This window comes from Triturus cristatus, chromosome 4_1, assembly GCF_964204655.1.
Source record: "Triturus cristatus chromosome 4_1, aTriCri1.1, whole genome shotgun sequence".
NCBI lineage: Eukaryota > Metazoa > Chordata > Amphibia > Caudata > Salamandridae > Triturus > Triturus cristatus.
Window position 1 is genome coordinate 174,229,982 of NC_140585.1, and position 26,994 is coordinate 174,256,975.

At 40.1% G+C, this 26,994-nt stretch overlaps 1 protein-coding gene across 1 annotated transcript in view; it reads left to right on the forward strand.

The window, feature by feature from the left end:
* LOC146853833 (membrane-spanning 4-domains subfamily A member 4A-like) overlaps positions 1–25,135 on the forward strand; it is a 221,238-nt gene extending 196,103 nt beyond the window's left edge. Inside the window, exon 7 of the mRNA XM_085651829.1 lies at positions 19,920–25,135. Within this exon, the coding sequence (XP_085507955.1) occupies positions 19,920–20,108 (189 nt within the window). The 3' untranslated portion in view covers positions 20,109–25,135. The remainder of the gene's footprint in view (positions 1–19,919) is intronic.
* Positions 25,136–26,994: the final 1,859 nt, after the last annotated feature.

Consider the following 26,994-nt stretch of genomic DNA (forward strand, 5'->3'; position numbering starts at 1 on the left):
GTCCTTTTTCTTTTTGCTTGCAATCACATCACTCTCTTTTTGTTTTCTCTTCTGTACATCCTCATTACAGATATTCTCAATTCTCCTTTTCCGACAAACAACACGTTTTTCAAACACAGGATACTGACCTAAATGAGGAGCATAGCTTCTTCTTAATCTATTATACTCCTTTACAGAATTTGCATCAGCACTAACTTTTGAGTCATCAAAGTCTATCATGAATAAACCAGATAATTTTTTCACTCGTGACAAAGCAACATATGCCATACCTTCTTTAAACACACTAGATCCAATGTTTACAAAAGCACTATCTACAGTTAATCCTTGAGATTTGTGAATAGTTGTAGCATATACTAGAGAAAACGGAAACTGCTTCCTATGTACATATAAGACTTTCACAAGCAAAAAACGAACTGAACAACGACTAATGTCTTTAACCTCTTCAATCTGATCAAATTTTATTTTTAAAAATTCAATTCCATCTTTTTTCTGGTAATTAACAAAACCCACAACTTTACCCATAGTTCCATTCACTAAACCATTTTTTACATTCAAATTACGTCTTAAAATTACTCGACAGTTCATACATACATAAGGATTCTTTTTAAACCAGCTGTTTTTGATATGTTTTTCTCTAGAGAATCCAATTTAGTTTTCAATTTGCCTGTCAATATTCCTTCATGCTGTATTTTATCAGCGGCTTCCATTTTTATAATCTCTTCATTTTCCAATTTCAAAAGTTCTTCATTGAATATAGAGCATTCATGTAGTGTTGGCATTCAGCAGATTTCAGTATTTTTTTCTGCAATTTTCTTGTATATTTTCTCTGGAACTATTTGTTCTGTTGGAAACAAATTACATAGCAATCGACTCTGTAAAGCTTTTCTGCCATGTTCTGTGAGTAGTCCAATTCTGATATCTTTGAGAATACTTGCATAATCATCATCATTTGCTTGCCGCATATTGGTAATGAGTTCTTTGTACTCAAAGTATGACCAAATATTCACATTACCTATACTTCCTAATGACTTTTTCGTGTCTTCATGTGCAAGAGTATTAAATACTGGTTGTCCTTTAACTGGAGTGAGCTGCAGTAGATCCCCAAAAACTATAACATGTTTTCCTCCAAATAACACGTCATAGTCTGTCTTTAGAATTTGCTGCATTCTTAAATGCACAAAGGCAAGCATTAAGTTTGATACCATGCTTACCTCATCAATAATGAGAACTTTCATTTTCTTCAACACTCTTGAAACTTCAAAACATGCTTCTCCTGTTAGCTTGTGGTATTCTATCTTGTTCTCATGCTCTACTGGTAACATTAGCAAACAATATAAGGTAATTCCTTTTATGTTATATGCTGCTAACCCAGTTGGAGCAGTAACAACACAAGACAAAGTTGAATCAGTTTTTTTTCTGTAGGTAGCTTCTAATTACTTTAATTAAGAAACGTTTTCCAGTTCCAGCTTGTCCACTCACATACATTCTGATTGGTTCAAATGATATGCATGAGCACTCTTTATTTTCATGTAGTAATCCATGATCAATTTGTTTTGTGACTTCTTCATAAATTTGTTGTTGTTCATCATTCAGTTGTTGTTCCAAATTTGGTAAGTTTATTAAATCTTCCTGAGCTTGATTCATAGCTGTTTCCACTTCAGTCATGGTTATTGCAGCTTCATTTTCTACGATTGATTGTCCTAGAGGATCTTGACTGAGCGTACCAGAACTTTGACTGTCTTGAGAACTGTCTCTAGCTACTTTAGCTGCAATTGTAGCTTCTTGTTCAATTTCTTTATTTAACATTTGTACATAATTTGTGAAAGTACTGCATTCTATGCTATCTTTACATGCATTAAAGGAATCTTCATAGCTCTGAAAATCTCCAAGTAATTCATCCTCTGAACGCCATGGTTTAAACGGCTGTAAAAGTGCTAAGTAGTAAAATTCCTTTTTGTCAGTAGTGTCGCAACTAAGCTTCCTGTGATTAATCAAACTTCCTTTTGTTTGTTTCACCAAACATCCTTCCTTACCAATGACTTTCTATTTTCCATTGTTGATGTCTTCTGTGGCATTCCGTGTAAAAATGTAGTTCTGCAGCACTTCATAGAGACACATGTTCTCAAGATGATGACTTCTGTTTGGGTAATATGTGTCCAACATATTTGTTTTCAAAATGTCTGTACTTTCTGGTTCGTTCTCTGCTAAATATTCAATTTCTCGAATAGATTTCAGTACCCGATTTCGCATTCCTGCAAGGCCTAAACTTACCCAAATTATTCTTCTGGATTTGGAGTACAGACTTGCAGATGATAACCTATCTGAGCATTCGTATGACCCAATTTCTCGATGCGATAACATCTTTAAACTGAAACTGTATAGCTTTTTACTGACAGTCTTGTCGTGATAATCTCTTCCCACATTTCTTTCAATTCCGTTTTCTCAGATTTAGTGATGTAAGATGTGACATACCGAGCAACAGCAATAGAATTGTCAGCTACATACTGAATATCCATGTTAGCATTTCACATGGATAAAATGACTGGGTTTTAGTCATTTATATATTTTGACTCTTCTTTTCTTCTTAGGTTGTAGGTATTTTTCGGAGATTTTCTTGTAATGGTATGTCGCACAGCTGACATAAAACTGTTTACTCTTCCCTTTGAAAGAACAGGTCGTGGAAATCCAAATCGACATTTTGTGTATAATTTATCTTTACTCTTGTACTTTTGTCGACAGTATTTTCCATACTGATGACTTTGGAAACGTAAAACTTGCTCTTTTAAGTTTTTTTCTTCTGTGCTTTTAGGTATAGCACATGTTGCATATTCTTCAATGAAAGATAAAACTGCATCATCAGAATCTGTTCCAAATTTTGGGGCATCCTTGATCCACAACAGCATATGAATATGAGGAGCACCTCTTGCTTGGCACTCTTTTCTCCCAAAGAAATCCACAACTTCTCCAAGAGGTGGATTTTTTTTATTGCAGATGAAGGACATCATAGCTTCAAATCTATGATTGAAATATATGCAAATATTAACCGGATCCAATGAGCACAATTCTCCTGCTGTCTTGTATTGGATGTTTTCAATATTTGAATTCATTAGTTCCACGCTGAAAAGCCATCAGATTAATCAATTGAGATTCCAAATGATCATCTCGCTGTTGCACTTTGTTCATAAAATCCTTTGCAGACACATTATGTAGATGTACTCCAGTTTTTAAAATGTGATTTACTGCATAAGATAGTACAGACAAGTCACTTTCAAATAAAAGATGGAACAAATAAGGAATACTTTGACGAAATCTTGGATCTTCTGCATATAATCTTGTAGTCCGATATTCAGAAGCAGGAATCTGTACTGGACGTTCATCATATCGTCCACCTTTTCCTGTAGGAAACAGCTGGGGAAAACAACGAGCTTCCAAGCTCTCCTCCCATACATTCACGGGAGTTTCTTTTGCTTTTTTCATCTGGAACAGATCAATAGTGTTTCCCATAACTTCTTTAGAATGAAGAGGATGTATGCTGACATGTTCATAAATTTCTTCTTCTTTTGACTTATCCACTTTTTCAATTTGCCCAGTTGGTATTCCTGTGTCTGCTAGTAAAACTTCTTCATCTTCATCCATATAAATTGATTCATAGTACTTATTATTTCTTTTTAAATTTGCTCTTTGTACTTTTCGTACATCTACTAGCTCCTGCCAATTTTTCTTATTCTTTGTAGGTACACCATTAACCAGAATAACTAATGGTTCAGTTTCCAAACTATCTGCATCAATTGTTTCAATATGTTTTTTTCAAATCTAATGGCAAATAGACAACTCTTCCTTTTAAACCTCTTTGTAAATCTGAAGGAGGTAATTTACCTGTTTTGGGCTCCATACGAACTATAGTCTGAAACGGATGGACACAATGAATGAGTATAGACTCATACATATTTAAATCACAAAGTTCTGCAGGAATATCAACCAATTCTAAATTATTATGTACAGCTCTAGCTGGCATTTTATTTTCTTCTAACTTGTTATAACAGTATTTACAAATACGCTGATCTTCACCCAAATCAAAACAATTTTCCTGAAATAAATATGTAGCAAAATCCTTCCACTTATAATTATTTTCGTTTTCACTTTTTTTTATAGAGATCAACATTCCTTGTTTGAGTTTTATAATGGCTTCTCCGGCAACAAATACAAGTAATATTTGGTCTTTCATTAGAGATGATAGTAAATTTTGTCATTTTATCTTCAACATTTTTACTAACAGTGGGTTCTACATTCTCTTCCACATTTTCCTCAATAACTGTGTCATTTCCTGCACTTTCTTGTTCTGGACCAAAGTAACAAAACTGAATATCACCAGTAACCTTCTCTACATCTGATACAGATCCACGCAACAGAGCACGATTCAACTCATTTAACTTTAGTGCTGGACTTTTAGCAAAATACAATCTTCTCACAAACTTTCTCATTTCAGTATGATGTACTGCCAGCATTCTAAAATGGTGAAAAAAACTTTGACAAACTTTCCTAGAAAGACAAGCCAGAGAATGTCCTTGCAAACCAGTATTCTTTCTCACTCTGCATGGATCTAGTCTTTGAAGCACCTTAATCTTCTGTTTAACACTTTTTTTCTCTCTTAGAAAGTCACGTAATTTATCAATAGATTCTTGCCGTACAGTACAAATACTTCTACAATTCCAAGTGTACACTGGGGCTTTAGGACGTTTCCCCATAACCTCATCAGCTAACACTTCTTCCTCATTTCTTGGAACCATTTTCTCCTTTTCCATTACACAACCATCATTAACTTCATAAGCTCGACCACTGGTGTCAACTGCATGCAGCAAACTATTACTTTGAAGATAACTCTCTTCATTAACAAATGGTTCAGTACTTGAACTATGCTTCCATTCTCCTAAGAACACATTACAAAAGTTATTTTTTTTCACTACTCTTTTCCTTTTGCTTTTTGACTTCATTACATTGACTAATTTATCTAATGTACGGATCCTGTTCAAAATTAAAATGAATAGTTTTCTTTTTAATTCCAAAGCCTTTGCAACAATTGATTCAATATGTTTCTTTTTCTTATAAAATATTGCTTTCTTCCTATATTTTTTTCACATCCTTTAACAAATTGAACATCACTCTTCTCTGAAACATTTTTTTACGAATGTTTTGAAATTCTGTTTTTCTTTTTAAGTCATTCTTTCTTGCTTCTCATTGTACATTAGCATTTAGTATTTTCTTTCTATTGCCTTGTTGTTTTCTTCTTGAAACACTATTTGCAGTGGATATATTTTTTACATTTTTTCTGTTTGACGATATTTTTAAAAAAATCCTTAGTCTGCTTACCAGAAGACTTTTTCTTTTTTCCAACATGAGGTTCTTCAACTAATTTTTGTTGTCCAGTTGTCTTCAAATATAGATGTTTTTGCTGTTCTTTTCTCTTTCTTGATTTTAGAGGCATGTTTAATTTATTTCAGTGTTGTTCAGCAATACCTAAAGGAAACTAAAAAAAAATACATTTATGTAATTTAAATATATTACTATATTTTTTTTGAGCTTTTCAAATCCTATCATATGAGCTGCCCCTTTCCTACGAGTGCAAGTCTTACAGAACAAGAGCAACACAAATTAAATCTCTGACAACAATTCCTGTGTGCACACAGACTCATGGTGTGATTCTAGGCAGAAAACGATATTTGATTGGCAATTTCAAAGCACATTTACTACTGTGGTAGAGCAAGTGATAATTACTATAACAGCCTGACACATTTTCCTTATAGTTTAGAGACGCAGAAAAGAGCACATGTCCTAACAGCTACTTGAAACCATGAGCATGTGGAACCTGTGTGAGTGATTAGACTAGAGCAAAGGAAATGAGCCTTGGTGATGTTGAATGTGTTAGCGTTACACACTGCTATCTGAAATACCACACAGTGCTGAATAGTAAGCATGGGAGTGCAGGAGAAGCAGCTGCCTGGGTGCTAAGAGTGTGTTTCTGGAGACTGTGTATTGTCAGGTGCAAGAGAGATCTGCATGGCCGCATGCACAACTGCATGAAGACTGCAGAGATGTATGTAAGAGCACATGTGGTAAGGGTTAATTGGGCTTATGAACATGTAGGAACTACCTCACTCATTACAGTACTTCAAGGAAAATCTACCCTGTTGTTTTCAAATGTGTTAGCATTTGCCTCTCATCTGTGAGATGGTGATGCGTGGTGTATGCTAACCATCACAGTTCAAGAAAACAAGCTGCCCCTTTCCTACGAGTGCAAGTCTTACAGAACAAGAGCAACACGAATTAAATCTCTGACAACAATTCCTGTGTGCACACAGACTCATGGTGTGGTTCTAGGTAGAAAACAATATTTGATTGGCAATTTCAAAGCACATTTACTACTGCGGTAGAGCAAGTGATAATTACTGTAACAGCCTGACACATTTTCCTTATAGTTTAGAGAGGCAGAAAAGAGCACATGTCCTAACAGCTACTTGAGACCATGAGCATGTGGAACCTGGGTGAGTGATTAGACTAGAGCAAAGGAAATGAGCCTTGGTGATGTTGAAAGTGTTAGCGTTACACACTGCTATCTGAAATACCACACAGTGCTGAATAGTAAGCATGGGAGTGCAGGAGAAGCAGCTGCCTGTGTGCTAAGAGTGTGTTTCTGGAGACTGTGTATTGTCAGGTGCAAGAGAGATCTGCATGGACGCTTCCACAACTGCATGAAGACTGCAGAGATGTATGTAAGAGCACATGTGGTAAGGGTTAATTGGAGTTTTGAACATGTAGGAACTACCTCACCCATTGCAGGACTGGAAGGAAAATCTACCCTGTTGTTTTCAAATGTGTTAGCATTTGCCTCTCATCTGTGAGATAGTGATTTGTGCTGAATGCTAACCATCACAGTTCAAGAAAACAAGCTGCCCCTTTCCTACGAGTGCAAGTCTTACAGAACAAGAGCAACAAAAATTAAATCTCTGACAACAATTCCTGTGTGCACACAGACTCATGATGTGATTCTAGGCACAAAATAGTATTCCTGGGTGATACCAGTACACCTTAACTTATGGTGAAGACATACTCCATAATATCTTACAAGTTCAAGGCAGTTAAATATCTTCCAAAACATAAAATGTAAAACACAACTTTAAAAGAAGAAACAAATTTCTATTATTTATATCAAAATACACCACATACATCCCCTCTTAAATTCATAACTCACCTTTAAAAGTAGTTAGTTGAGAAAGAAATGTGCCACTCACACAGCAGATTATCAGAGCCAGAATCTCTGAGCTGTACCCCTCTCACCAGAACCAATAAATGGCAAACTTTCCCTCTCTTTTTTCACACATATACATGTTAACTTCAAATCACATTGCTTCCCACATTTTTTAAAATGGAAACACACATTTCTATTGGTTGCAAATTTCAACCCTTTCCAAATGATTCCTACCCCCAACATGACTTCTGCCTGCTACCATAGCAACAGATCATGGAACACTGGTGTGAGCAGAGAGGTCAGAAGTTCAGCACACAATGTTTCTAATCCAAAGAGCAAGAGTGCTTGACTTTTCAAACCTAATAGCATATCCAAAGTAATGTTCTGTGGGAACACATTTTTCTGAACCAATACAAAACATGCTTTTAAAAATGTAAACATACAGCCTAGTTTTTAGTGTTGAATGGTCTGAAACAGCCAATGAGTTCTTTTTATTAAAAAAAAGTATGTAAGCCTCCATTTTACAACTATCTTTCTTTTCATATTGCCATTCTACTGAAAGACACCTTCTGAGTGCATCCAGATCTCCTTGAAAGATGTTCACAGTGTGTATTGTAGGTCATAGCTATGTCTACTGGAGTGAAAAGTATGCAGAAAAAAGAGGTATTCTGAAAGACCTTGCTTTGCCAAATGTAGACATTAAATGGATTGGTCAGAGAGGGTTAAAGTGGCACCAATTAATGCCTTTGGTGAAATCCTTCCTACATCTCCCACAGCCTGACCTTATAATCGTGCACTGTGGTGGAAATGACCTAGGCACTTTAACTGGGGTAGGTCTGGAAATGCTTGTTAAGGACACCTTTGTGCAATTGATGTCACTTTTTCCACAAACTACCTTTGTATATTCTAATATATGCCAAAGTCAAAAGTGGAACTGGTCCAACCAATGTTGTCCGCAGTTTGAGAAAGCAAAAAAGCACGTCAATAAGTCTGTTTCTGCTTTCCTCAGAAACTATGGTATGGGTTCTATATACCACAACAACTTGCGTTACAACATGCAAGGCATTTATAGAGGAGATGGTGTACATTTCACAGATGAAGGGAACAGAGTCTTCCTCTTGAACTTTAGACTGTGCATCGATACTTACTTGTAGGTACCAAAAAACACTCAATGAACACAACGGCTCTTTTTAGAGCCAACAAACATCTAAACACTTAAACTTGATCTATAATTCTATTTTTTTAAATAATTTGTTGCCGCCATGCGCGCACCGTGCGCTCACGGTGCAATATTTATAAAAAATGTTTTGTTTTTTTTTGGACCTTAGGGGTCTTTTATGGTCCCTCTGAGAAGGCCTAGGGGGTCAGGGACTCTCTACCCTGCCTCCTCTTCACGCTCTCCGCTTGTGTTTTTAGCTCTCTTCTGCCTCTAAAACTCAAAATGGTGGCTGGAGGGTGAGCGCATGGTGCGCGCACCCCGCGATTTTTTGAAAAAAAATGAAATGTTTTTTCACCCTTCGGGATCCTTCAGGGACCCCCTGACAAAGGCTAGGGGATCAGGCACTCTCTACCCTGCCCGCTTTTCACGTTCTCCACCTTTCTTTTTCACTGTCACACACAAAATGGCATCCGACACTTCCTGATTGGAATGTTGACTGACATCTAACCACCAATCAGAATTACGCTCGCGGACATTTAGTACGCGCTTATAGATATTTATGTACTTTTCACTGCAATTTTCTCAGGAACTACTGAACAGATTGACACCATATATGCAACAGGCACATGCCTCACCTGAGGACTACCTCTTTGCCAAATTTCAAGTAATTCTGTTCAGCCGTTCGGGCTGTACCTTCGACTAAAGGTCCTATGGGAAAATGCATGGGGAAAACGCGTTTTGGGACCCCCCTTTTTTCTCAGCCCCCGCTTGACGAATCACCCCAAGACTTTCAGGGTAGGAGCTGAGCGGAGCGCCCCATTAGTTTTGAAAATTTCACAAAGATAAGTCAACCGGTGCCAAAGTTATTCAAACTCGTTATTAGAACTCGGTCCTAACTATAACTATCTACTGGCGACCGGCAGTAGATAATATATATGTGTGTATATATATATATATATATATATATTTATATATATAAATATATATAGCTTTCTAAAAATAGATTTACAATAAAGCCATAAAAATATTAACAATTCAATAACAAAAATATATGAATTAATTTAGATAGTATATTGAATATTACAAATTTTGGTGAACCTAGTAGGGGTAAGATTTAACATTCCCATTCCAGTCTCTGCAACAGTAGGGAAAGCATTGGACATCGGATGGTTAAGATGTACTATTCCCACTCCATTCTACGCAATAGAAGGGAAATAATTTGATTCAGGAGGGGTTACATTTACTATTCTCACCCCAGTTTAAGCAACAGTAGGGAGAGGGTTCGACTTCGGAGGGATAAGATTTATTATTCCCACTCCAGTCTGTCAACAGCAGGAAAGCGTTGGACATCGGAGGGGTAAGATTTACTATTGCCATTCAGTCAGTTCAACAGTAGGGAAAGTATTGGACTTAGAAAGGGTTTAATTTACTATTCCCATGCCAAACAGCACAACACTAGGGAAAGTGTTGCACTTCGGAAAGGTTAGATTTACTATTGCCACTCCAAACAACGCACTAGTAGGAAAAGCGTTGTACTTCAGGGGGATGAGATTTACTATTCCCATTCCAGTCTTTGCAACAATAGTGAAGGCTTTAGACTTCGGAGGGGTGAAGATTTACTATTCTCACTTCAGTTTGTCTAATAGTAGGTAAAGCGTTATACTTTGGAGGGGGAAGATTTACTATTCCCACTCCAGTCTGTGCTAAAGTAAGGAAAGTGTTGACTTCGGTGGGGTTAAATTTACTATTCCTATTCCAGTCTGTTTAATAGTAGGGAAAGCGTTGGACTTTAGAGGAGTAAGACTTATAATTCCCACTCCAGTCTGTGCAGGAGAAGGGAAAGTATTGGACTTCAGAGGATTATACTTACTATTCCCACTCTAGTCTGTGCAACAGTAGGGACAGCATTGGACTTCAGAGGGGGTAAGAGTTACTATTCTCTCTCCAATCTATAGAAGAGTAGGGAAAGCGTTGGACTTCGAAGGGATTACATTTACTATTGCCACTTCAGTCTGTGCAACAGTAGGGAAAGTACTTCACCGCTAACACGTTACATATCTGGATAACCCTGTTAATTAAGAAAAAATATAAAACTCTTAAAATAAAGAATATTATTATTTTTTATTTATTTATTTATTTATATTTAAAAAAAAATTATACCAGATATAATGATACAGCACAGCATAGGGTTCGACAATAAACTAACAATGAAAATATACAATTCAGTTATTATAAACAATATATAGCTTCAATACAGCCATTATCACAATTTCTTTTGAGAATAAAATCCAAGCAATTGAATCATATTCAGCCACCCTATTTACACCACTTGTTCTTTCCATTTCCGTATTGGATCCCAAATTCTCAGACCCAATTGCTTCCCCCTTCGACCTTTCCCTTCGTAAATCCCTTTTTCTAGATTGTAGGCAAACAACAGGTTGGCCAACCATTGATTCATAGTGGGAGCAGCTTTGTCACGCCAGGCTCTTGCTATTAACAACCGAAAAACTGCCATAGCAATAAAGACAAACTCTTGGCAAGTAGCCTGACCATCTATTACTATACCCAAAAGAACCACCATGGGTGTAATTTTAATTTGGATACCTAGATGTCTCACTAAAAATCCCTCTACCTCCCTAATCAAAGTAGCCAATTGAGAACAAGTGGCAAAGATATGGATTATGTCCGCCTGTACATGATTACACCGTGGGCAGTCTGTCCCTACGGTGCCACCCCATTGCGCAATTCTAGCTGGTGTATAATATAAAAAATAAATAGTTTTATAGTGCTGTGACTGTAATGGTGCTGAACATAAAACCGTATGGCCGAGAGCCAATGATTCCTGAAACCAAACCGCTTCAATACCTAGCTTCGCGGCCCACTTAGTACTATATTTGACCAAATCGTCTTTCTTAGTAGTAAGAAGGCAAGCATAGAAACTACGTATATTGCAATCTCCCCCTTTCTCGATCATATCCAATATTTCATTGTTTTTAAACCCTATCAACCCACCGCGCTTGGTATTCAGAAAACTTCTAACCTGTAGATATTTGAAAAAAGTCCTTGAATCTATGTGAAATTTGGTAACTAAATCCGCAAATAACATCATTCCATCCAGCCCAATAATATCCCCTATCCTCCTGATCCCATTATGATCCCAGGATGCAAAAATTGAGTCTGCAAATATATCTCCTGGCCAAGATTTATTCTTAAACAAGCGGGTGTATCTGTTGTATCTACCCAATCCAGATCTCTTCAAAAAGGCTGTCCAGATATTAACAGCAGCAATGACTGTCTTGAACCTTGTTCTTTTAAAGTATGCAAAGTCCGTGCATTTTAGGAAACAGTTCTCCGCCTCCGCCCCCAAGACTATAGAATACACTTCAGTTGACATTTTGGAGATCCTAGGGTGCTCCCCTCCACCAATTAATCCCTGCATATATTGCAGTGCGGTAGCCAGATAGTATAGCCTAAAGTCGGGGGCGCCCCACCCACCTCTATCCCTTGGAAGAGTCATAAATCTGTACGCTCTCCTAGTCTTTCCATGAGCCCAAATGAATCTATTTAGTACCAATTCCAAAGCCTGAAACCAATGTGCACCAAAAAACAGAGGTATTGCGCAAAACAGGTATAGAAATTTAGGCAATACAATCATTTTGATAACGTTTGTACATCCTAATAATGAAAGGTGCAGATTATTCATCCTATCGAGGTCTAATTTTAGTCTCACCATTAATGGAGTTATATTCCACCTTCTCCAAAACTGCCGAAATCTCTATCCCTAGATAGACTGCCGAGCTAGTTACCCTATAATCATTACATATGACATATAAATTTTTAACTATTTGTGTTTTCGTTTTATTGAGACTATACCCTGACACCTGACCAAAATCCCAAGCTTCTAATTCTACTGCGCACATAGCTAGAGTAGGATTAGCTGTAATGATTGCAACGTCGTCCGCATATGCCTGCACCTTAAAATGCGAACTATTAACTATTACCGGTGGGATGTTAACGTTAACAACGAGCCTGCGCAAAAGAGGGTCCATATACAGCGCAAATAATAGAGGGGAAGACGGACATCCTTGCCTAGTCCCTCTTTCTATTTGAACTATGGATGAGTGGCCACTGTTAACTCTAATTCTAGCCGAGGGTTTGTTATATAAAGTCTGAATGGCTCTAATATAAACCTCGCCAAATCCAAACCAAGTCAAGACAGCCCATAAGAAATCCCAAGAGACCCTATCAAATGCCTTTTCGGCGTCCAAAAACAACACTGCCATAGGGTCTCTTGGGATCTCGACGGCATCAAAGAGCGTAAGCACCTGTCTGATGTGTTGAGTGGTACCCTTTCCTGGAATGAAGCCGTGCTGTATAGGGCTGACAAGGGACTCGATAATAGTCGCCAATCTCTTTGCCAACACCTTCGAATAGATTTTAACGTCTGAGTTCATTAGGGTGATGGGTCTATAAGATGAAGCTGCCAGAGAATTTTTGCCTTTTTTCAGAATGACTATAATATCTGCTCCCCCCCAAGACTTAGGAATAGAGGCCCCTAACTGCGCCTGAAGCATAGTAGATAGCAATATATCGCTTAATATGTCCTTGAATACTCTATAAAATTCAACTGGGATTAAATCCGGGCCCGTGGCTTTACCTGAAGGAAGATCGATGAGTGCACCCAAAATTTCTTCCAGATTGAATGGGGCTTCTAACTGCTCCTTATCTTCCTCAGAGAGAATTGTTGGCTGAATATTATCGAGATAGTATAAGATCTGTCCCATATCTAAAACCTTATCTGCTCTATATAAGTCTTCGTAGAACTGCCTAAACACATCTCTTACCCCTTCTGAGTCCGTAATCATATTACCCTGAACGTCCGCAATCTTTTTGATCTCTGCTGCTGAGGCTTTTTGTCTAGAGCGGATAGCCAAAAGGTGCCCCACTCTTTCGCTCATCTCGTAAGCATTCTCTCTGTTTGATAAATACCTAGCAGCTGCCTTAGTAGCAATATTTTCACAGGCCCTTGCCTTTAAACAGATTCATTTTACACTCAACTGCTCAACTAATCTTTGGGCCTGTAATGCTAAATAAAGTTCTTCCTCCACTTTAGTTATTTCTATTGTTAATTCATTAAACATTGCCCTTTCCTTTTTCTGTTTGTGCAATGAGTAACTCAACGTCTCTCCCCGTATGCCCGCCTTAAAGGTGTCCCATTCAATCCCAGAGTCTACTGACCCTCTATTAATTTCCCAAAAGTTCTTAATCCAGGAGTTCATATGAAGAATATAAGCTTCCTCCCTTAAAAGTGCCCTTTCAAAAGTCCAAACTGAGGGCTTCCCCTGCTGACAGCCCATTTTAATAGTTAGAATCAGAGGGTTATGATCAGATATGATCCGAGGGTGCCTCTCTATTTGTGACCTATTCAGCAAGGAGTTGGATATAAAAAAATAATCTAATCTTGCCAAAACCCTATGGGGAGCAGAAAAAAAAGTACTGCCATCTAAAAATGGATGAGTAGCGGCCCACATGTCAATCAACGAGTTGTGTACTAAGAGATCCTCTAAAGCCCTAAAAGATTTTTTCTTTCTACCAGTATATCCCGTAGCCCCGACCTGAGAGTGAATATTAAAATCCCCACAACAAATAATCGGTACAGGCCACAAAGCCAACTCTGTATCCAGAAACTGAAGCATTTCGGGGTTATCTTCGTTGGGACCATAAACTGAAGCCAGCGTAAACTTCTCCCCTTTAAATTTAACTTCCAATAATACCCACCTACCCAACTATTCCTCTTTTTTCCTGACTACTATTGTGTCTCTATTTCTGCCTAGAACCGCTACTCCCCTCGTTTTAGTCCCCTGTTTAGTATTAGCCAATAAGGAGAACCCCAGTTGCTCCAAGAGAAACCCCCTAGCCCCCTCTACATGTGTCTCCTGGAGACATACTAAATCCAACTTCATTGCTTTCAATAAAGACGACACTCGCACTCTTTTTTGAACATCATTGAGGCCACAAATATTAATTGAGGCTATTTTACACGTCATTGGTATATTCCATGAATACCTTTTAACAATACCGTTAGTAAAATAAGTAGACCAGAGATATAGCATCCTATGCTGTGCTCAAGAAATCCAAAAAAACTGTGTTTTACCTGTCCCCCCCTCCCCCTGAGCCCCTACCCCCCCCTCCACCCTGAACCTCCCCTCACCCCCCACCCCCCCTTACAGGCAAATAGGTCAAGCATGACCTATGTGTGATCGCTTAGGGGTGCAGTTGTCGCCCCCTCCTCCCATTATGAAAAACCATATATTCCCATCCCATCCAGTCCCTCTTTTCTATCTTTTAGTGAGCCCCCGTGGCCTTATACCCCAGCACCTCCACCATATACTCTTTAGCTTTTATTTCCGAGAAAAACACTTTAAACTGGCCTTTGGTGATTATTTTTAGTTTGGCAGGATACAGCAGGAAAGCTTGCGAGCCCAAGGCTTGTATTGGTGCTATCAATTGCCTCAGCCTCCACCTTCTTTCTACTGTGACATGACAGAAGTCCGGCCTTGCGAAGAACGTGATCCCGTTGAAGGTACGCTTAGAGTCCGGTTTAGCTTTGTCCAAAATCTGTTGCCTTAGTAGAAAGTTACCCACAAATAGCAAAATAGCTCTAGGTCTCGTATCTTGCACTGAGGTACGCCTAGGGGCCAGAGGAAATCGATGCGCTCTCTGAATTTCTGTATCCCATTGCCAAGCTGAAAGCTCTGGGAAAGCACCCTTAAGAAGGTTAACAACAAACACCCTTACATCTTGGCCTTCAATCCCCTCATCAATCCCCAGAAGTCTTATATTGTTACGGCGCTGTCTATTTTCATAGTCCTCCAACTTCCACTGCATGTCTTCGGATACCTTATTTTGCGCCTCCTTCATTTTTTGTAAACTATTTAGCTCGTCTTCAAGCCTCCCCGTTCTTTCTTCAACCTGAGTAATTCTCTCAGAGGCCTCCTCATACAGCTTATTGATTTTCCTTAGTGAGTTATGAATTTTGTTGAACCCCTGCCTTGATCTCCGAGCATCGGCCCTTGCCTCGTTCTGCATACTTTTCAGAGTACTAAATAATAGATCCATTGAGGCTTCTTGCGTTTTAGGTTGAGGTACTTCCTCTCCACCAGAAGCCATATTATTCCCCTCCTGGTATGGCTGTGACGTAGCTGAATAATCCCATGAAAGTCTCTTCGTTGGATTAGGAGGGCTTTCTAGAGAATTTGGCTTCCTACGGGATCTGCGTTTCTTTAAAGTGCATTTTGGAGGGACCGAGCTAGCATCTGAGGCTGAAGACTCACCAAAGCTGTCGTCACTGTGAGTTACAGACTCTGAATCCTCGTTAAGTGAGAAAAAATAGTCAGGCGAAGCACACCCACTGACCGGGTCCAACAATGAACATGCTGAGGTACTCCCTTCCAGGGAGATCTCTGACCCCGTGCCTGCCTTCTGGCTATTAGCCTGCTCAGCCCCTGCCTCGTCGTGGCTGTCCCCGTGCGGCTCATCATTCTCTTTGGGATTACCCCTTGGAAATGGCCCACCTGAGCCTGTGTAAGCCGACTCCAAACCCTGCAGCTGCAGCTGCCTCACCTCTACCTTGTCCTCCGCTGCTAAAACTGGTACTTCTGGGCCCGGGAGGGAAGTTACCGATCGCTCAGGCTCCGCTGGAACCCCCTCGGCTAAGTTACACACAGCCGAAGGAGACTGCTCCAATGCCGGTGCTTGATCTGGTTGCTTAGCAACCCCCGTTTCGCGGGAGTCCTGCGCTTCGGCGCCGCTCATGCTGTACCCTTTGGACTGTTGAACGGCATTTCGTCTCTCCAAGCGGCATGTAGTCATCACCGGGAAGCTCTCGACCACAGAGGGCTGCCGTAGTTGTATTTCTTTACCTCCCACGTTGTTGGACCGCAGATTTCTTACCTCTCGAGAGTCTCGTGAATCGCCCTGGAGAGACGTCCCGATGAGGTTCGCTTGGAGCCCGTCAGCGCCTTGGATCCCGCCAGCTTTCTTCCCGGCGCCTTTTTTCGAGGTAAGCGCATTGCTGGGACGCGAGGATGAACTCTTTGGCTCCTGTTTGTCCTTTTTGTCCTGTTTGTCCTGTTTGTCCCGATCCGGTCGATCCTGCCGATCAGGCCGTTCTTTCGTGTGGCTCTCTTTGGCTGCCTCGCTCCCTTTGATGATGCGTGGCGGCATATTGTACCGCCCCAAGGTAGAGGCTGCCGTTTTCAATGATCTCGCTAATAAGAAACGAATTATCCTTATCGGAAGCTCGGCAACCCTTTTGATGAAAAACCTAGTGAGTTCAAAGCCAGTTCCTTTTAAACGATAATCGGGTTTCATTCCGTAGGTCACGGGGTATCATCACATCTTCTAGTTCATCTTCAGGTAGAATCAGGAGGAGGAGAGGAGTGCGACTGGTCACTACACACCACCAGCGGCCATCTTGCCCCCATCGAAAAGATAAAGAAGAGTAGGGAAAGCATTGGACTTCGAAGGGATTACATTTACTATTGCCACTTCAGTCTGTGCAACAGTAGGGAAAGTACTTCACCGCTAACACGTTACATATCTGAATAACTGTTAATTAAGAAAAATATAAAACTCTTAAAATAAAGAATATTAATTAACGTTTTTAAAATATATATATATATTAAAACGAAGTAAGAAATTTACCTAATTAATAAACATTTTGTTAATAATTATCAATTAGAAATTAAAAATAATTGTAATTTTATTACTTACCTATCGTCCCACTCGATGCCACTACAAACCTAGCAGCCCACACCTAAAATACTACTAAAATAAATATGTATCACACAATTTACATCATTATTAATCAATTAAATAGTAATTTAACAATTAACAACTCATTGTTAATTATTTATTACCTTATAAACTTACCACCCTAAACCCCTACAAACTCAGCAGCCCACATTTAAAATATCGCAAAAATATATAATTATTACACTATATACATGATGATTACTCAATTAAAAAATTAACTTTACATGAAAAATTATTAGTTAAATAATTATTACTTAATTAACTTCCCATCTTATACTCCTAAAAACCTAGCAACTGGCAAATGTAATATAACTAAAATAAATCAGTGTTACGTAATGTACATACTTAAGAATCAATTAAATAATTAATAATACATTAATATTTCACTATTAATTAACTTTCCAACCTATTCCCCTACAACTCAAGCAGCCTGTACCTAAACAATAACTAAAATATATAATCATTAAACAATGTATAGACTTAATAAAATATTAATATATTCATATACATTATTAACTGTTTATAATTAATTTATTTCTTAATTAATGTCCCACCCAATATCCCTACAAACCTAGCACCCTGCACCTAAAATAAAACTAATATAAATCAGTATTGTATAATGTACATAATTAATATCAATCACAAACATACTTAACAATTATTAATTAATAAATAATTAATTATTGCTTAATTAACTTCTCACCCGATCCCCCTACATACCCAACAATCCACCACAAAAGTGTAAATACTATTTGCAATTGAATTGAAAAATCGAAATCATTCAAATTTGCAAACTATATTTTAAAAACTTAATAACAATTATGCATACAATAGCATCAAATACAATTATTATATGAACTAAAACATATTAAAATAATTAGAAAACGATTTTTTTACAACTACATTGTTGAAAACAGTATTTAATAAAATGAAATTCATAACAACGATATTACTTACCTAATATATTGATATTCTTGACAACAATATTTCTGCATCATGATATTTTTGTATCACAATACATTTTTTTCTGATATATCTGTTTAATAATATTTAAAACTCAATATTTTGTCCAAACACCACAGAGCATCCTCCCACTTGTGCAATGCCTTTAATGATCCCTCATATGTTTGTAAATCTGAACATCTTAATTATTTTGGGGGTCCTGCGCAATACGACTACGAATTTTATTGCACATTTCCCACTATTTTAAGTTTGCATGATGTCAAACGATAATGAATATATGTTACAACTTGAGAAACGGGATCACACAAAAACAATTGAAATCTGTCTTGCCAGTGCCCCAAAATCCTTAAGATGGCACTGCGTAGAGAGAGACCAGTGTCAGAGGTAAAGGAAGGTGGGGAGAGTGAGAGAGGTTGTGATAGAGAAATAGGTGACATAGTTTACCTTCACAAGTGCCCCAAGGTAGTTGTGGGCCCTGGGCAAATGCCCTCTTTGCCCATGCTTTAAAATGTCTCTGAAGTAACCAACCACACCACTGAAGCCTCTCCTAGAAAGCCCCTGCAGTCCACAATTAAATAGTGTGAGTCATGAAAGCCAAAGGTTGCTTGCGTTTTCTGGTTGTGACAACATGACTCAAAATGCACAAAAACAACAAAACATGATACAACAAAAAGAGCAACACATTAATGGTGTGTAACACAATACCTTAACACAGCAGTTCGGTTGTGTTGTTGCATTGTGTTGGAATTTTAGTGTGTTGTTTAGATTTTGTGTACTGTTAGGTGTTTCTGTTTATTTACTTGTTGGTGTCCATATCGTTGTGTTGATGTGTTGTGTTCTTGTGTTGTTTGTTTGTGTTGGTGGCTTTTGTTTGAATGTTGTATTGTGTTTACATGTTGTTTTGCTGTGTTGAAGAATTATTTTGATGAATTTTGTATTATGTTTTCTGTGTTGTGCTCTTTTTGTTGTGTTGCTGAAGCAGTAGATTGTGTTTTTTATGTTGTTGCTTTAGTGTGTTGTGCTATGTTTAGCGCTGTTCAGCATCTTGTCTATGTCTTAGTTTTATTGAATTTCACTAAAATCAAAAGGTCTTGGCTAGTGCTAGACCTAAATGTTGGCGGAAAAGACTGTCAGCCGAGGTCTTCAAGACAATGGGTGAGTACTCAATCCTCCCTTTGCTTCACCACCGATAATTAATCCCATGGCAAACTTAAGTTAAGGATGTTTTGGGTCGGGCTCTCCGCTCTGCCTGGTTCCACCGACTACCTCCAAGCATTCTTCTCCTCTCTGCCAGCACAGGAAGTGAGACTTGTGTTGGATTATGGGAGAGGCAGGGCAGGGGTAAAGGAATACTTAAAGCTGAAACTTGGAAATTTGTAATCTGCATCTATATATTTCAACCCTTTCAAATTGTGTAAATAAATATAAATATCAGCAATTCCCAAATAATTCCACAGTACTCCTGCAAATGTGCAATAGTAGTATACTCCTGAATTATTGCTTGAACATGTTTGTGAATTCCAATTTACAACCATGCAGAGGCCTTTCAACATTCCTAAATTGTCCACTGTACAACTGGACATGGATTTAAGAATGCCAGATCAATTTTTGAGAATTTATTGCAGTACTTGGTGTGGGGTCCACAAAAGTAACGTGTTGATGATCTATTATGTGATGCAGCTGATGAAGACACTAACAATATGAATATACACTGATAACAATGTCTTGTTTTGGCAGCCAGTACTTGCGGTGCAGCACAACTACCCTGCGTCTTTTGAGAACACCTCAGGACAGCCTTCAGGAATGCCAATGCCATACCCAGTATCATCTAGACCAGAAGATCTGTCATACTATGAAGAGCCATATGTGCACGTATTACCAACACTACCTAAAAGGCCTTCACCCCCAAACCACTACATGAACTGACCTGAGGATGCTATTTAAAGCTGAACAGAGACATAAAGAGGAAGGAAGAAGATATGTATGCTGCAAGAGGAAACATGGAGCAAAATGAAAATATCTTTAGATGGAGATGCTCTAGCAACAGTTATTTTCCAAACCTTGTGCTTCTAAACACTCTCAAAGTTTACAAATGACGATATACCATATAGGGTTGCAATTAGTCACCTGCCAAGAAATATAAACTTAGTGTGCATAAGAGTTGATATATGTCGGAATTAAATCCATAAAAGGACAATTATCTATCGATCAAATTATACATTTCAAAAGCAACATATCCAGACCTCATCTTTATATTTGAAGGAAAGTGTCACCCCACTGAGACTGACCTCATTTATGATTACATTATTTGTAGAACACCCTATGGCTACCTCCCAAAAGGCAGCCCCAAACAGCCACCAATGCAAGATCGCTCCTCCAAAAACACTCCCTGACCATAGACAATAACTGATTGGTATGGATTGGTAAGGATAATGAAAAAGTCAGTTGTGGCAACAATAAAATAGCCACTAACCTAACATCTTTCTCAAAGGTTTACATCATGTATTCTCTTCGCCATCTCACTGAATACTACGTTATATAATGAATAACAATCACAGATGTTTAGATGAAGTTGCATCCCAGAGTAGTATCTAATGTCCGCAGGCAAGAGATTGTCTTAGATAGCTCAGAGATGATTTCGGCAATCAATAATTCCATATGTGTGAACACACCCAGTACAACTTGCTGTGGTCTCCTCTCAAGTCACCTGGTCATGTAAGATGCTGGAGGTATAAGGGGGCTTTGCAGGTTGAATGTGGAGATATCTACGATTGGTATAGAGTCCCAGAGCATCAAGGAGTTCAAGGATGTTAACCATATAGGATTGGAGTAGGATACCCTTTATGTATATTGATTCTTCCCTTTATTGCAGTTTGGTCTTCCTTTGGTTTACATATGCATGTTTCATTTTTCCACTGTTGAAAAGGTGGCCTATCATTCCTCCATGATGACCTAGGGGCATCTTTATCAAAATTTCACGCAATGCAGTACCGCAAGTCCTTGCTGCGCTGCTCTGTGTGACTAGGAAAGGGCAGGAAAGCACCCTATTTAACATAATATGGCACATTCATTTATTTTCCCACTGCAGGCGCACAATGTGCTGTTTAGCACCAATGCTGGTCTGGTACCCTTTCACCTTGGTGCAAGAGTGCCGGCGTTGTAAACAGTATTGTTTTTGTGCAGGAAGAGACACCTCCTGTACAAAAAAACCATATCACATCCCAGGATAATATCGTAGTACACAAAAAATACAGTGCCGAAGGTTTCAGTTCCTGATGTAATGCTACAAGAATAAAACATCTGTTGTAAGAATCTAAAAAATACATAGGGGCAGATTTACAAGAACGTGACGCATCTGTAGAGATGCGTCACTTTCCCTGCGCCACCATCCAAAACCCTTGCATCACCATGGATGCGCTGTATTTACAATACGGCGCACCATGGCGCAAGGATTGACAGATGCGCCAAATATTCTGACACATCTGTTGACCCAAAAGTGACGCATTACTGGAGTTGGTCATGAAAGTGACGCAACTCCAGCAATGCGTCACAACAGAGAGGTGAGTCCCATTAAAAAAAAAACTTGCATCATTCCTTACGACTGGTCTGAGCATGCGTAGGGATTTAGATGCAGCAAAGGCATAGAGTGACGCAGTGAAATGCTGTACAATTCACTGCGTCAGTTCTACATGGCTTTTTGCATGGGAACGCCCACCCTGCATACATTATACCTGACGCAGGTATAATGTGACACAGGGCTTTACAGCGTGACGCATCTCCCTAGATGCGTCACGTTGTAAATGGGCCGCTACTTTTAGGCCACCGCTGCATCAAAAAAGTGACGCAACGACGGCGCAAAAGTGACGCAAGGGGCTTGTAAATCTTCCCGATAGATTTAAATGCAGCTGAACAGTAACAATTATTCAATCAATACGGGAAACAGGATTAAAATGAGTCTATGGCCTCAGTGCAAATAAATGGCATCCTTATGGGCAGAGCAGCCCGTGCAATTTGCTTGTCTTGAGCACCAAACTCGAAAAGGAATAAACAGTACAAGCAATCTCCTCTGATCCCAAAGATTGTAGCAAGAGCAAAGCTTCTGTGCAACGACACAAGGAAAGCTTAATTAATAAAGGTTTGAGAACCATGGATTCTTGAGCAGAATAAAAAATGCAAAACAACATTGCATGTAAAGTGCTTTGAGCTGCCTACCTCATTACATGGGCAGGGCACAAGGTCACGTGACCAGTCAATACACTGGGGGATGGTGATTAGTCTGTGGAATGTATTAAGGTGGAACCTATCAAAATAAAGTGCTGCTAGTGCTGTGCGTGATATGATATAAATGATTGCAGGCGCTTGGGGGATCAAGATGCAAATAATGGATGAAAGAGGGGAATGCAGACATCCTGACCTGTCTTTCTTCAACCCAGAACATAAAGCACGTATCCCTGAGTGTCTTTTTGGCTGTTGTGGGCAAGGATCGCAAGGCCTCTTCAAATAAGTCCACTGACGCCCCTCAGCCAGGGAATATCTAGGGACCATGAAAGATATTGGCAGTCCATAATTAGCAGTCTGTTTTGAGAGAGCGCCTGATTCACCCAGATCCTGCACCACATTAACAATGGACAAGACCTTAAAACATCTTCAATGTGCGTAAGCCCTAACTCACTGTGTGTGATGAAGCCCTAACCCCCTCTGTGGGATGAAGCCCTAACTCCCTGTGTGTGAAGAAGCCCTAACTCCTTGTGTGTGATGAAGCTCTAACTCCCTGTGTGTGATGAAGCCCTAACTCCCTGTGTGTGATGAAGCCCTAACTCCCTGTGTGTGATGAAAGAGGAAGCAGACAGTGGTAAACCCAAGAGGAGGCGTGTCAATTTATAGTCAGTCATCTGCAGTGCCGAGAGCGAATGAGAGCCCCACGGCCCTGTGGCGTAGATAGTCAGTCCAACACATTTACCACGATTAATGGCCAATTTGTGAGTGAGCAATCTTGTGCCCAATTTGGCAGCAAAAGAAAACACTCCATTAATACTCCTTGCAAGCTGATTGTTTCAATATTCTATCTGGGGGACCTGGACCCACTGCAGTTGAAGGTTACCCCCAGATAGTTGAAGTTAGTCACATGATAACTGGGATTACCTGCAGCTTGAAAACAGGCCTCGGGCAACCTATAGCAGCAAGACATAACAAAAGATTTGGTATTATTAATCTTCACATCTAGCCCCTCCATAAAGGAAACAAAAGCATTTAGAAGATGCTGCACAGCTACCAGTGTACAGCCCATGATGATAGCGTCATCGGCGTACAATAGGGATGGTATTGGGCGATTATCAATCTGGAGCATGTCCCCACACCTTGGAACTAAGTCATTTTCCAGATGATTAGTGTACAGGAAGAATAAGAACTGTGTGAGGACATAGCCTTGTCTAACACCCCTGTGCACCCTAAAGGATTCAGAGCAAACCCCACCCAGCCTGAACCTAGGAGGAGCGCTGTAGTCCCAATACATTTCTCTAATGTTGTTAATAACTTCTATATCTATGCCCAAGCCTTCCATGATCATGCAGTTTCGAATGGGATGCACGATCAAATGCACTGGACAAATCCATGAAGCCCTGATAAAGAATGCTGTGCTTGATGATTGTATATTTCCCATGAAAGAGACTCCGGTTAATACACCGGTCTTCTGTCCCCATCCCTCTCCTGAACCCATATTGGATATCAGATAATGCCCCTCCCTCCTATGCCCATGCCTGCAAACAGGAGAGCAGGATGCGGCCCAGCACCTGAACGGCGGAGATCAGGAGGGAAAACGGGTGCGAGCAGTCAGGGTCCTACTGATTTCCCTCCTTAAATATTGGGACAATAAGCAAGGGAGACCAAGATGAGATCTTGGTGGAGGAACTCACTGCTCTAAGGACAGTGGCAAATCCCTAGCTAACACAAGACCGTCCTCTCTCAACCTTCCATTCATGTGTTGTATTGTTGCTCATCATGACCCCTGGAGTACGGAAAATTAAATTCATTATAATCCTTATTAATCACATGTTAATCCATGTGTAATCAAAGTATAATCATTAGCTTATAGTATATTTATGTTAACCAAATGCACATTTTTAATGTTGGCCTAACTGCAAGTACGCGCCTGCAGTTTATTTATTTAATTAATTTACTTCTAAAGCGCAACACTCATCCCGAGGGATATCAGTTCAAAGGTCTTTCACTATATAACATAATGTTAAATTCGAAATATGCTTTCACAATTTCCTTCTCAGCAGCAAACGTATCTAATAGAGGAGCCTACCGTTTTTTTTTTAGAGAATGTTAGAGTAGATTATTTGAATTGACAGTTAGTTGTCACTTACACCGTGCGGGTGGATAAGAAGTTACCTCTTGTACAAGCAATCCTGACCACTGATACATCCAAAGTCATGCAGCTCTGAGCGTTCGATGATAGCTATGAGGGGAGTTTACATGTTTTAAGAAGATGGCAAAACCGGATTAGTCCCAGCTCAGAGGAGTTGGTGGCAAGAAGTTCTGGGGAGAATGCAAAGCACTTAACGGTGTCTTTGAATAGTTTTAGGAGACCCTGTCCTGACTTTGATAAGGGAAGACTTTTGCCAAACTCTGATGATATTGCATATTCTTGGCTCTTGAGTGAAACTCTTGCTTGCCCTGAACCTTTATTTGGTTGCCTTCAGACTGACACCTTCTACTTAGGATTTCCCTTTTGCCATCCTTAAATGCCTTGTTTAGGGAAGTTACTTTATGGAACTGATACTTTCTTTGCTTTGCATTTTGTACTCTTTAAATGATTTGTTACCATTGTCCTAATCTTATTCTGTTGGATTGAATACCTTTATGAAACATGTGCTTAAAATGACAAATGATTAAATACATGACTAAGACTGTCTCTTTGAATAATCTGCTAATAAACCTTCTTGGTTTGGAAACCATCCTCTCTGTCGTTCTTGTGGAACCATATGGGTTTCACCTTAATTTGACTTTGAAGTACTGATGTAAGCTCTAAGAATACACATTCAGCTGATATCTAAAGGCCATACGACACGCAGCACAATCTTCTTGACAACTATACCTGAGCCCAAAGGTATATAAAATTGTGCTGTATCAACGCAACAAAGGAAGACGCTGTCCTGGAAGCATAGCCAGTTTCGGAGGCCTTCTTCAAACTTCTGCGTATTGCACTGGAAGACAGCTGCCTTTCCCGACAATTGACAGAGAATTCCACAGAACATTAAGGGGCCGATTCCGATCCTGGAAAATTTTCCCCGTACGAGTCGTATCCGGATTTTTTACCGTACGAATCGTACAAGTAGCGTACAAACTGCCAAGTACGATTCGTATTGGAAAAAGTCCATACGAATCGCATTGGGAAAATTTCCCCACACGTCCTCGGGTCGGAAAATGTGTCCGACACATCCTCGGACGAATTACCGTACGAATCGGAAAAATGAAGTCCGACGGCGCAAGTATGATCCGTCCCGTCCTTCCGATTTCACAACCGTATGGAAAAAACACCGTACGGACCGAACTCCTATAGCAACCATGGAGACATGTGCCCGCATACGCTCCAAACACCCCACCCCAGACCCCCGTATGTACGCGCAGAACACCCCCCCCAGCCCTCGTATGTACGCGCCGAACACCCCCTCCCAGCCCCCGTATGTACGCGCCAAACGCCCCCCCGGCCGCGGATGTACGCGCCGAACCCCCACCAGTGTATGTACGGAGCATACCCCCACCCATGTATGTATGGAGCGTACCCCCACCCGTGTATGAATGGAGCATACCAACCAGCCGCGGTCGGTAGTAGGAGTACCTGCAGGGCGGTGACGTGGGGAGGGGCAGGGTGGGGGGTAGTAAACTATGGATTACGGAGGTTTACAGGTAAGTAAACATATAAATTAATAAAACAAATTTCGTTGCATGCACTGCATCGCATTTGGTGATGCAGTGCACGCAACGAAATTCGTTTTATTAATTTATATGTTTACTTACCTGTAAACCTCCGTAATCCATAGTTTACTACCCCCCATTGATAGAAATGAGGGGGCTCTGGTTGGCGCAGGTGTGTACCCACAACAAGCAGGGACCCTTTACTTCTTGTCAGGGCGAAGGATGACTCCCCAGAATAACCCCTGCTCACCCTCTAGGTGCGTGGCGCGAGCAGTCTAGGCTAAGTCTCAGGCGTACACGGTTAAGCAAATGCAATTACACATACAGTAAACCCCTTGCATACACCACAAACGGACACCTATCAGGAAGTATATAAAAATGAGCTTTTATGTAGATTCAGCAGATTCAATACAAGGCCCAGTAACGTTAAACTGATGGGGCCACAATTCTTAGGAATACGGTAAAGTTCTCTTTGTTACGGAAAGTTCTTAGGCGGCCCAAGGTAACTGTGGGTCTCAGCGCACTTCGTGCTGAGGTGGCGACCGGGAAGCACACGGCAGATGACAGGGAAATCAGAACGTTGCGGACCCTGGATCCAATGCGAGCTCGCGGTCGAGTTCGTAAGTACAGTACCTTGTTTCTTGACGCAAAGGCGGGTGCGGGATTTCAGCGGCTCTTCGACAGAAGGGCGAGGCGGCGTCCAAGGCTCCCACACTTCACGATGGGGGTCTGATCTTCAGGCTCACGACAAGAGCAGGGTGTTGCAGGTGGCGGGTGAACAAAGCGGGGCAGCCGGGCACGCAGATTACGTCCGGGCCGTCCGAGGCTTGGAGATGCTCACAACGCCGATTCCGGCGGGAGGGTGAAGGTGCACAGTGAGCCTCCAGCGAGC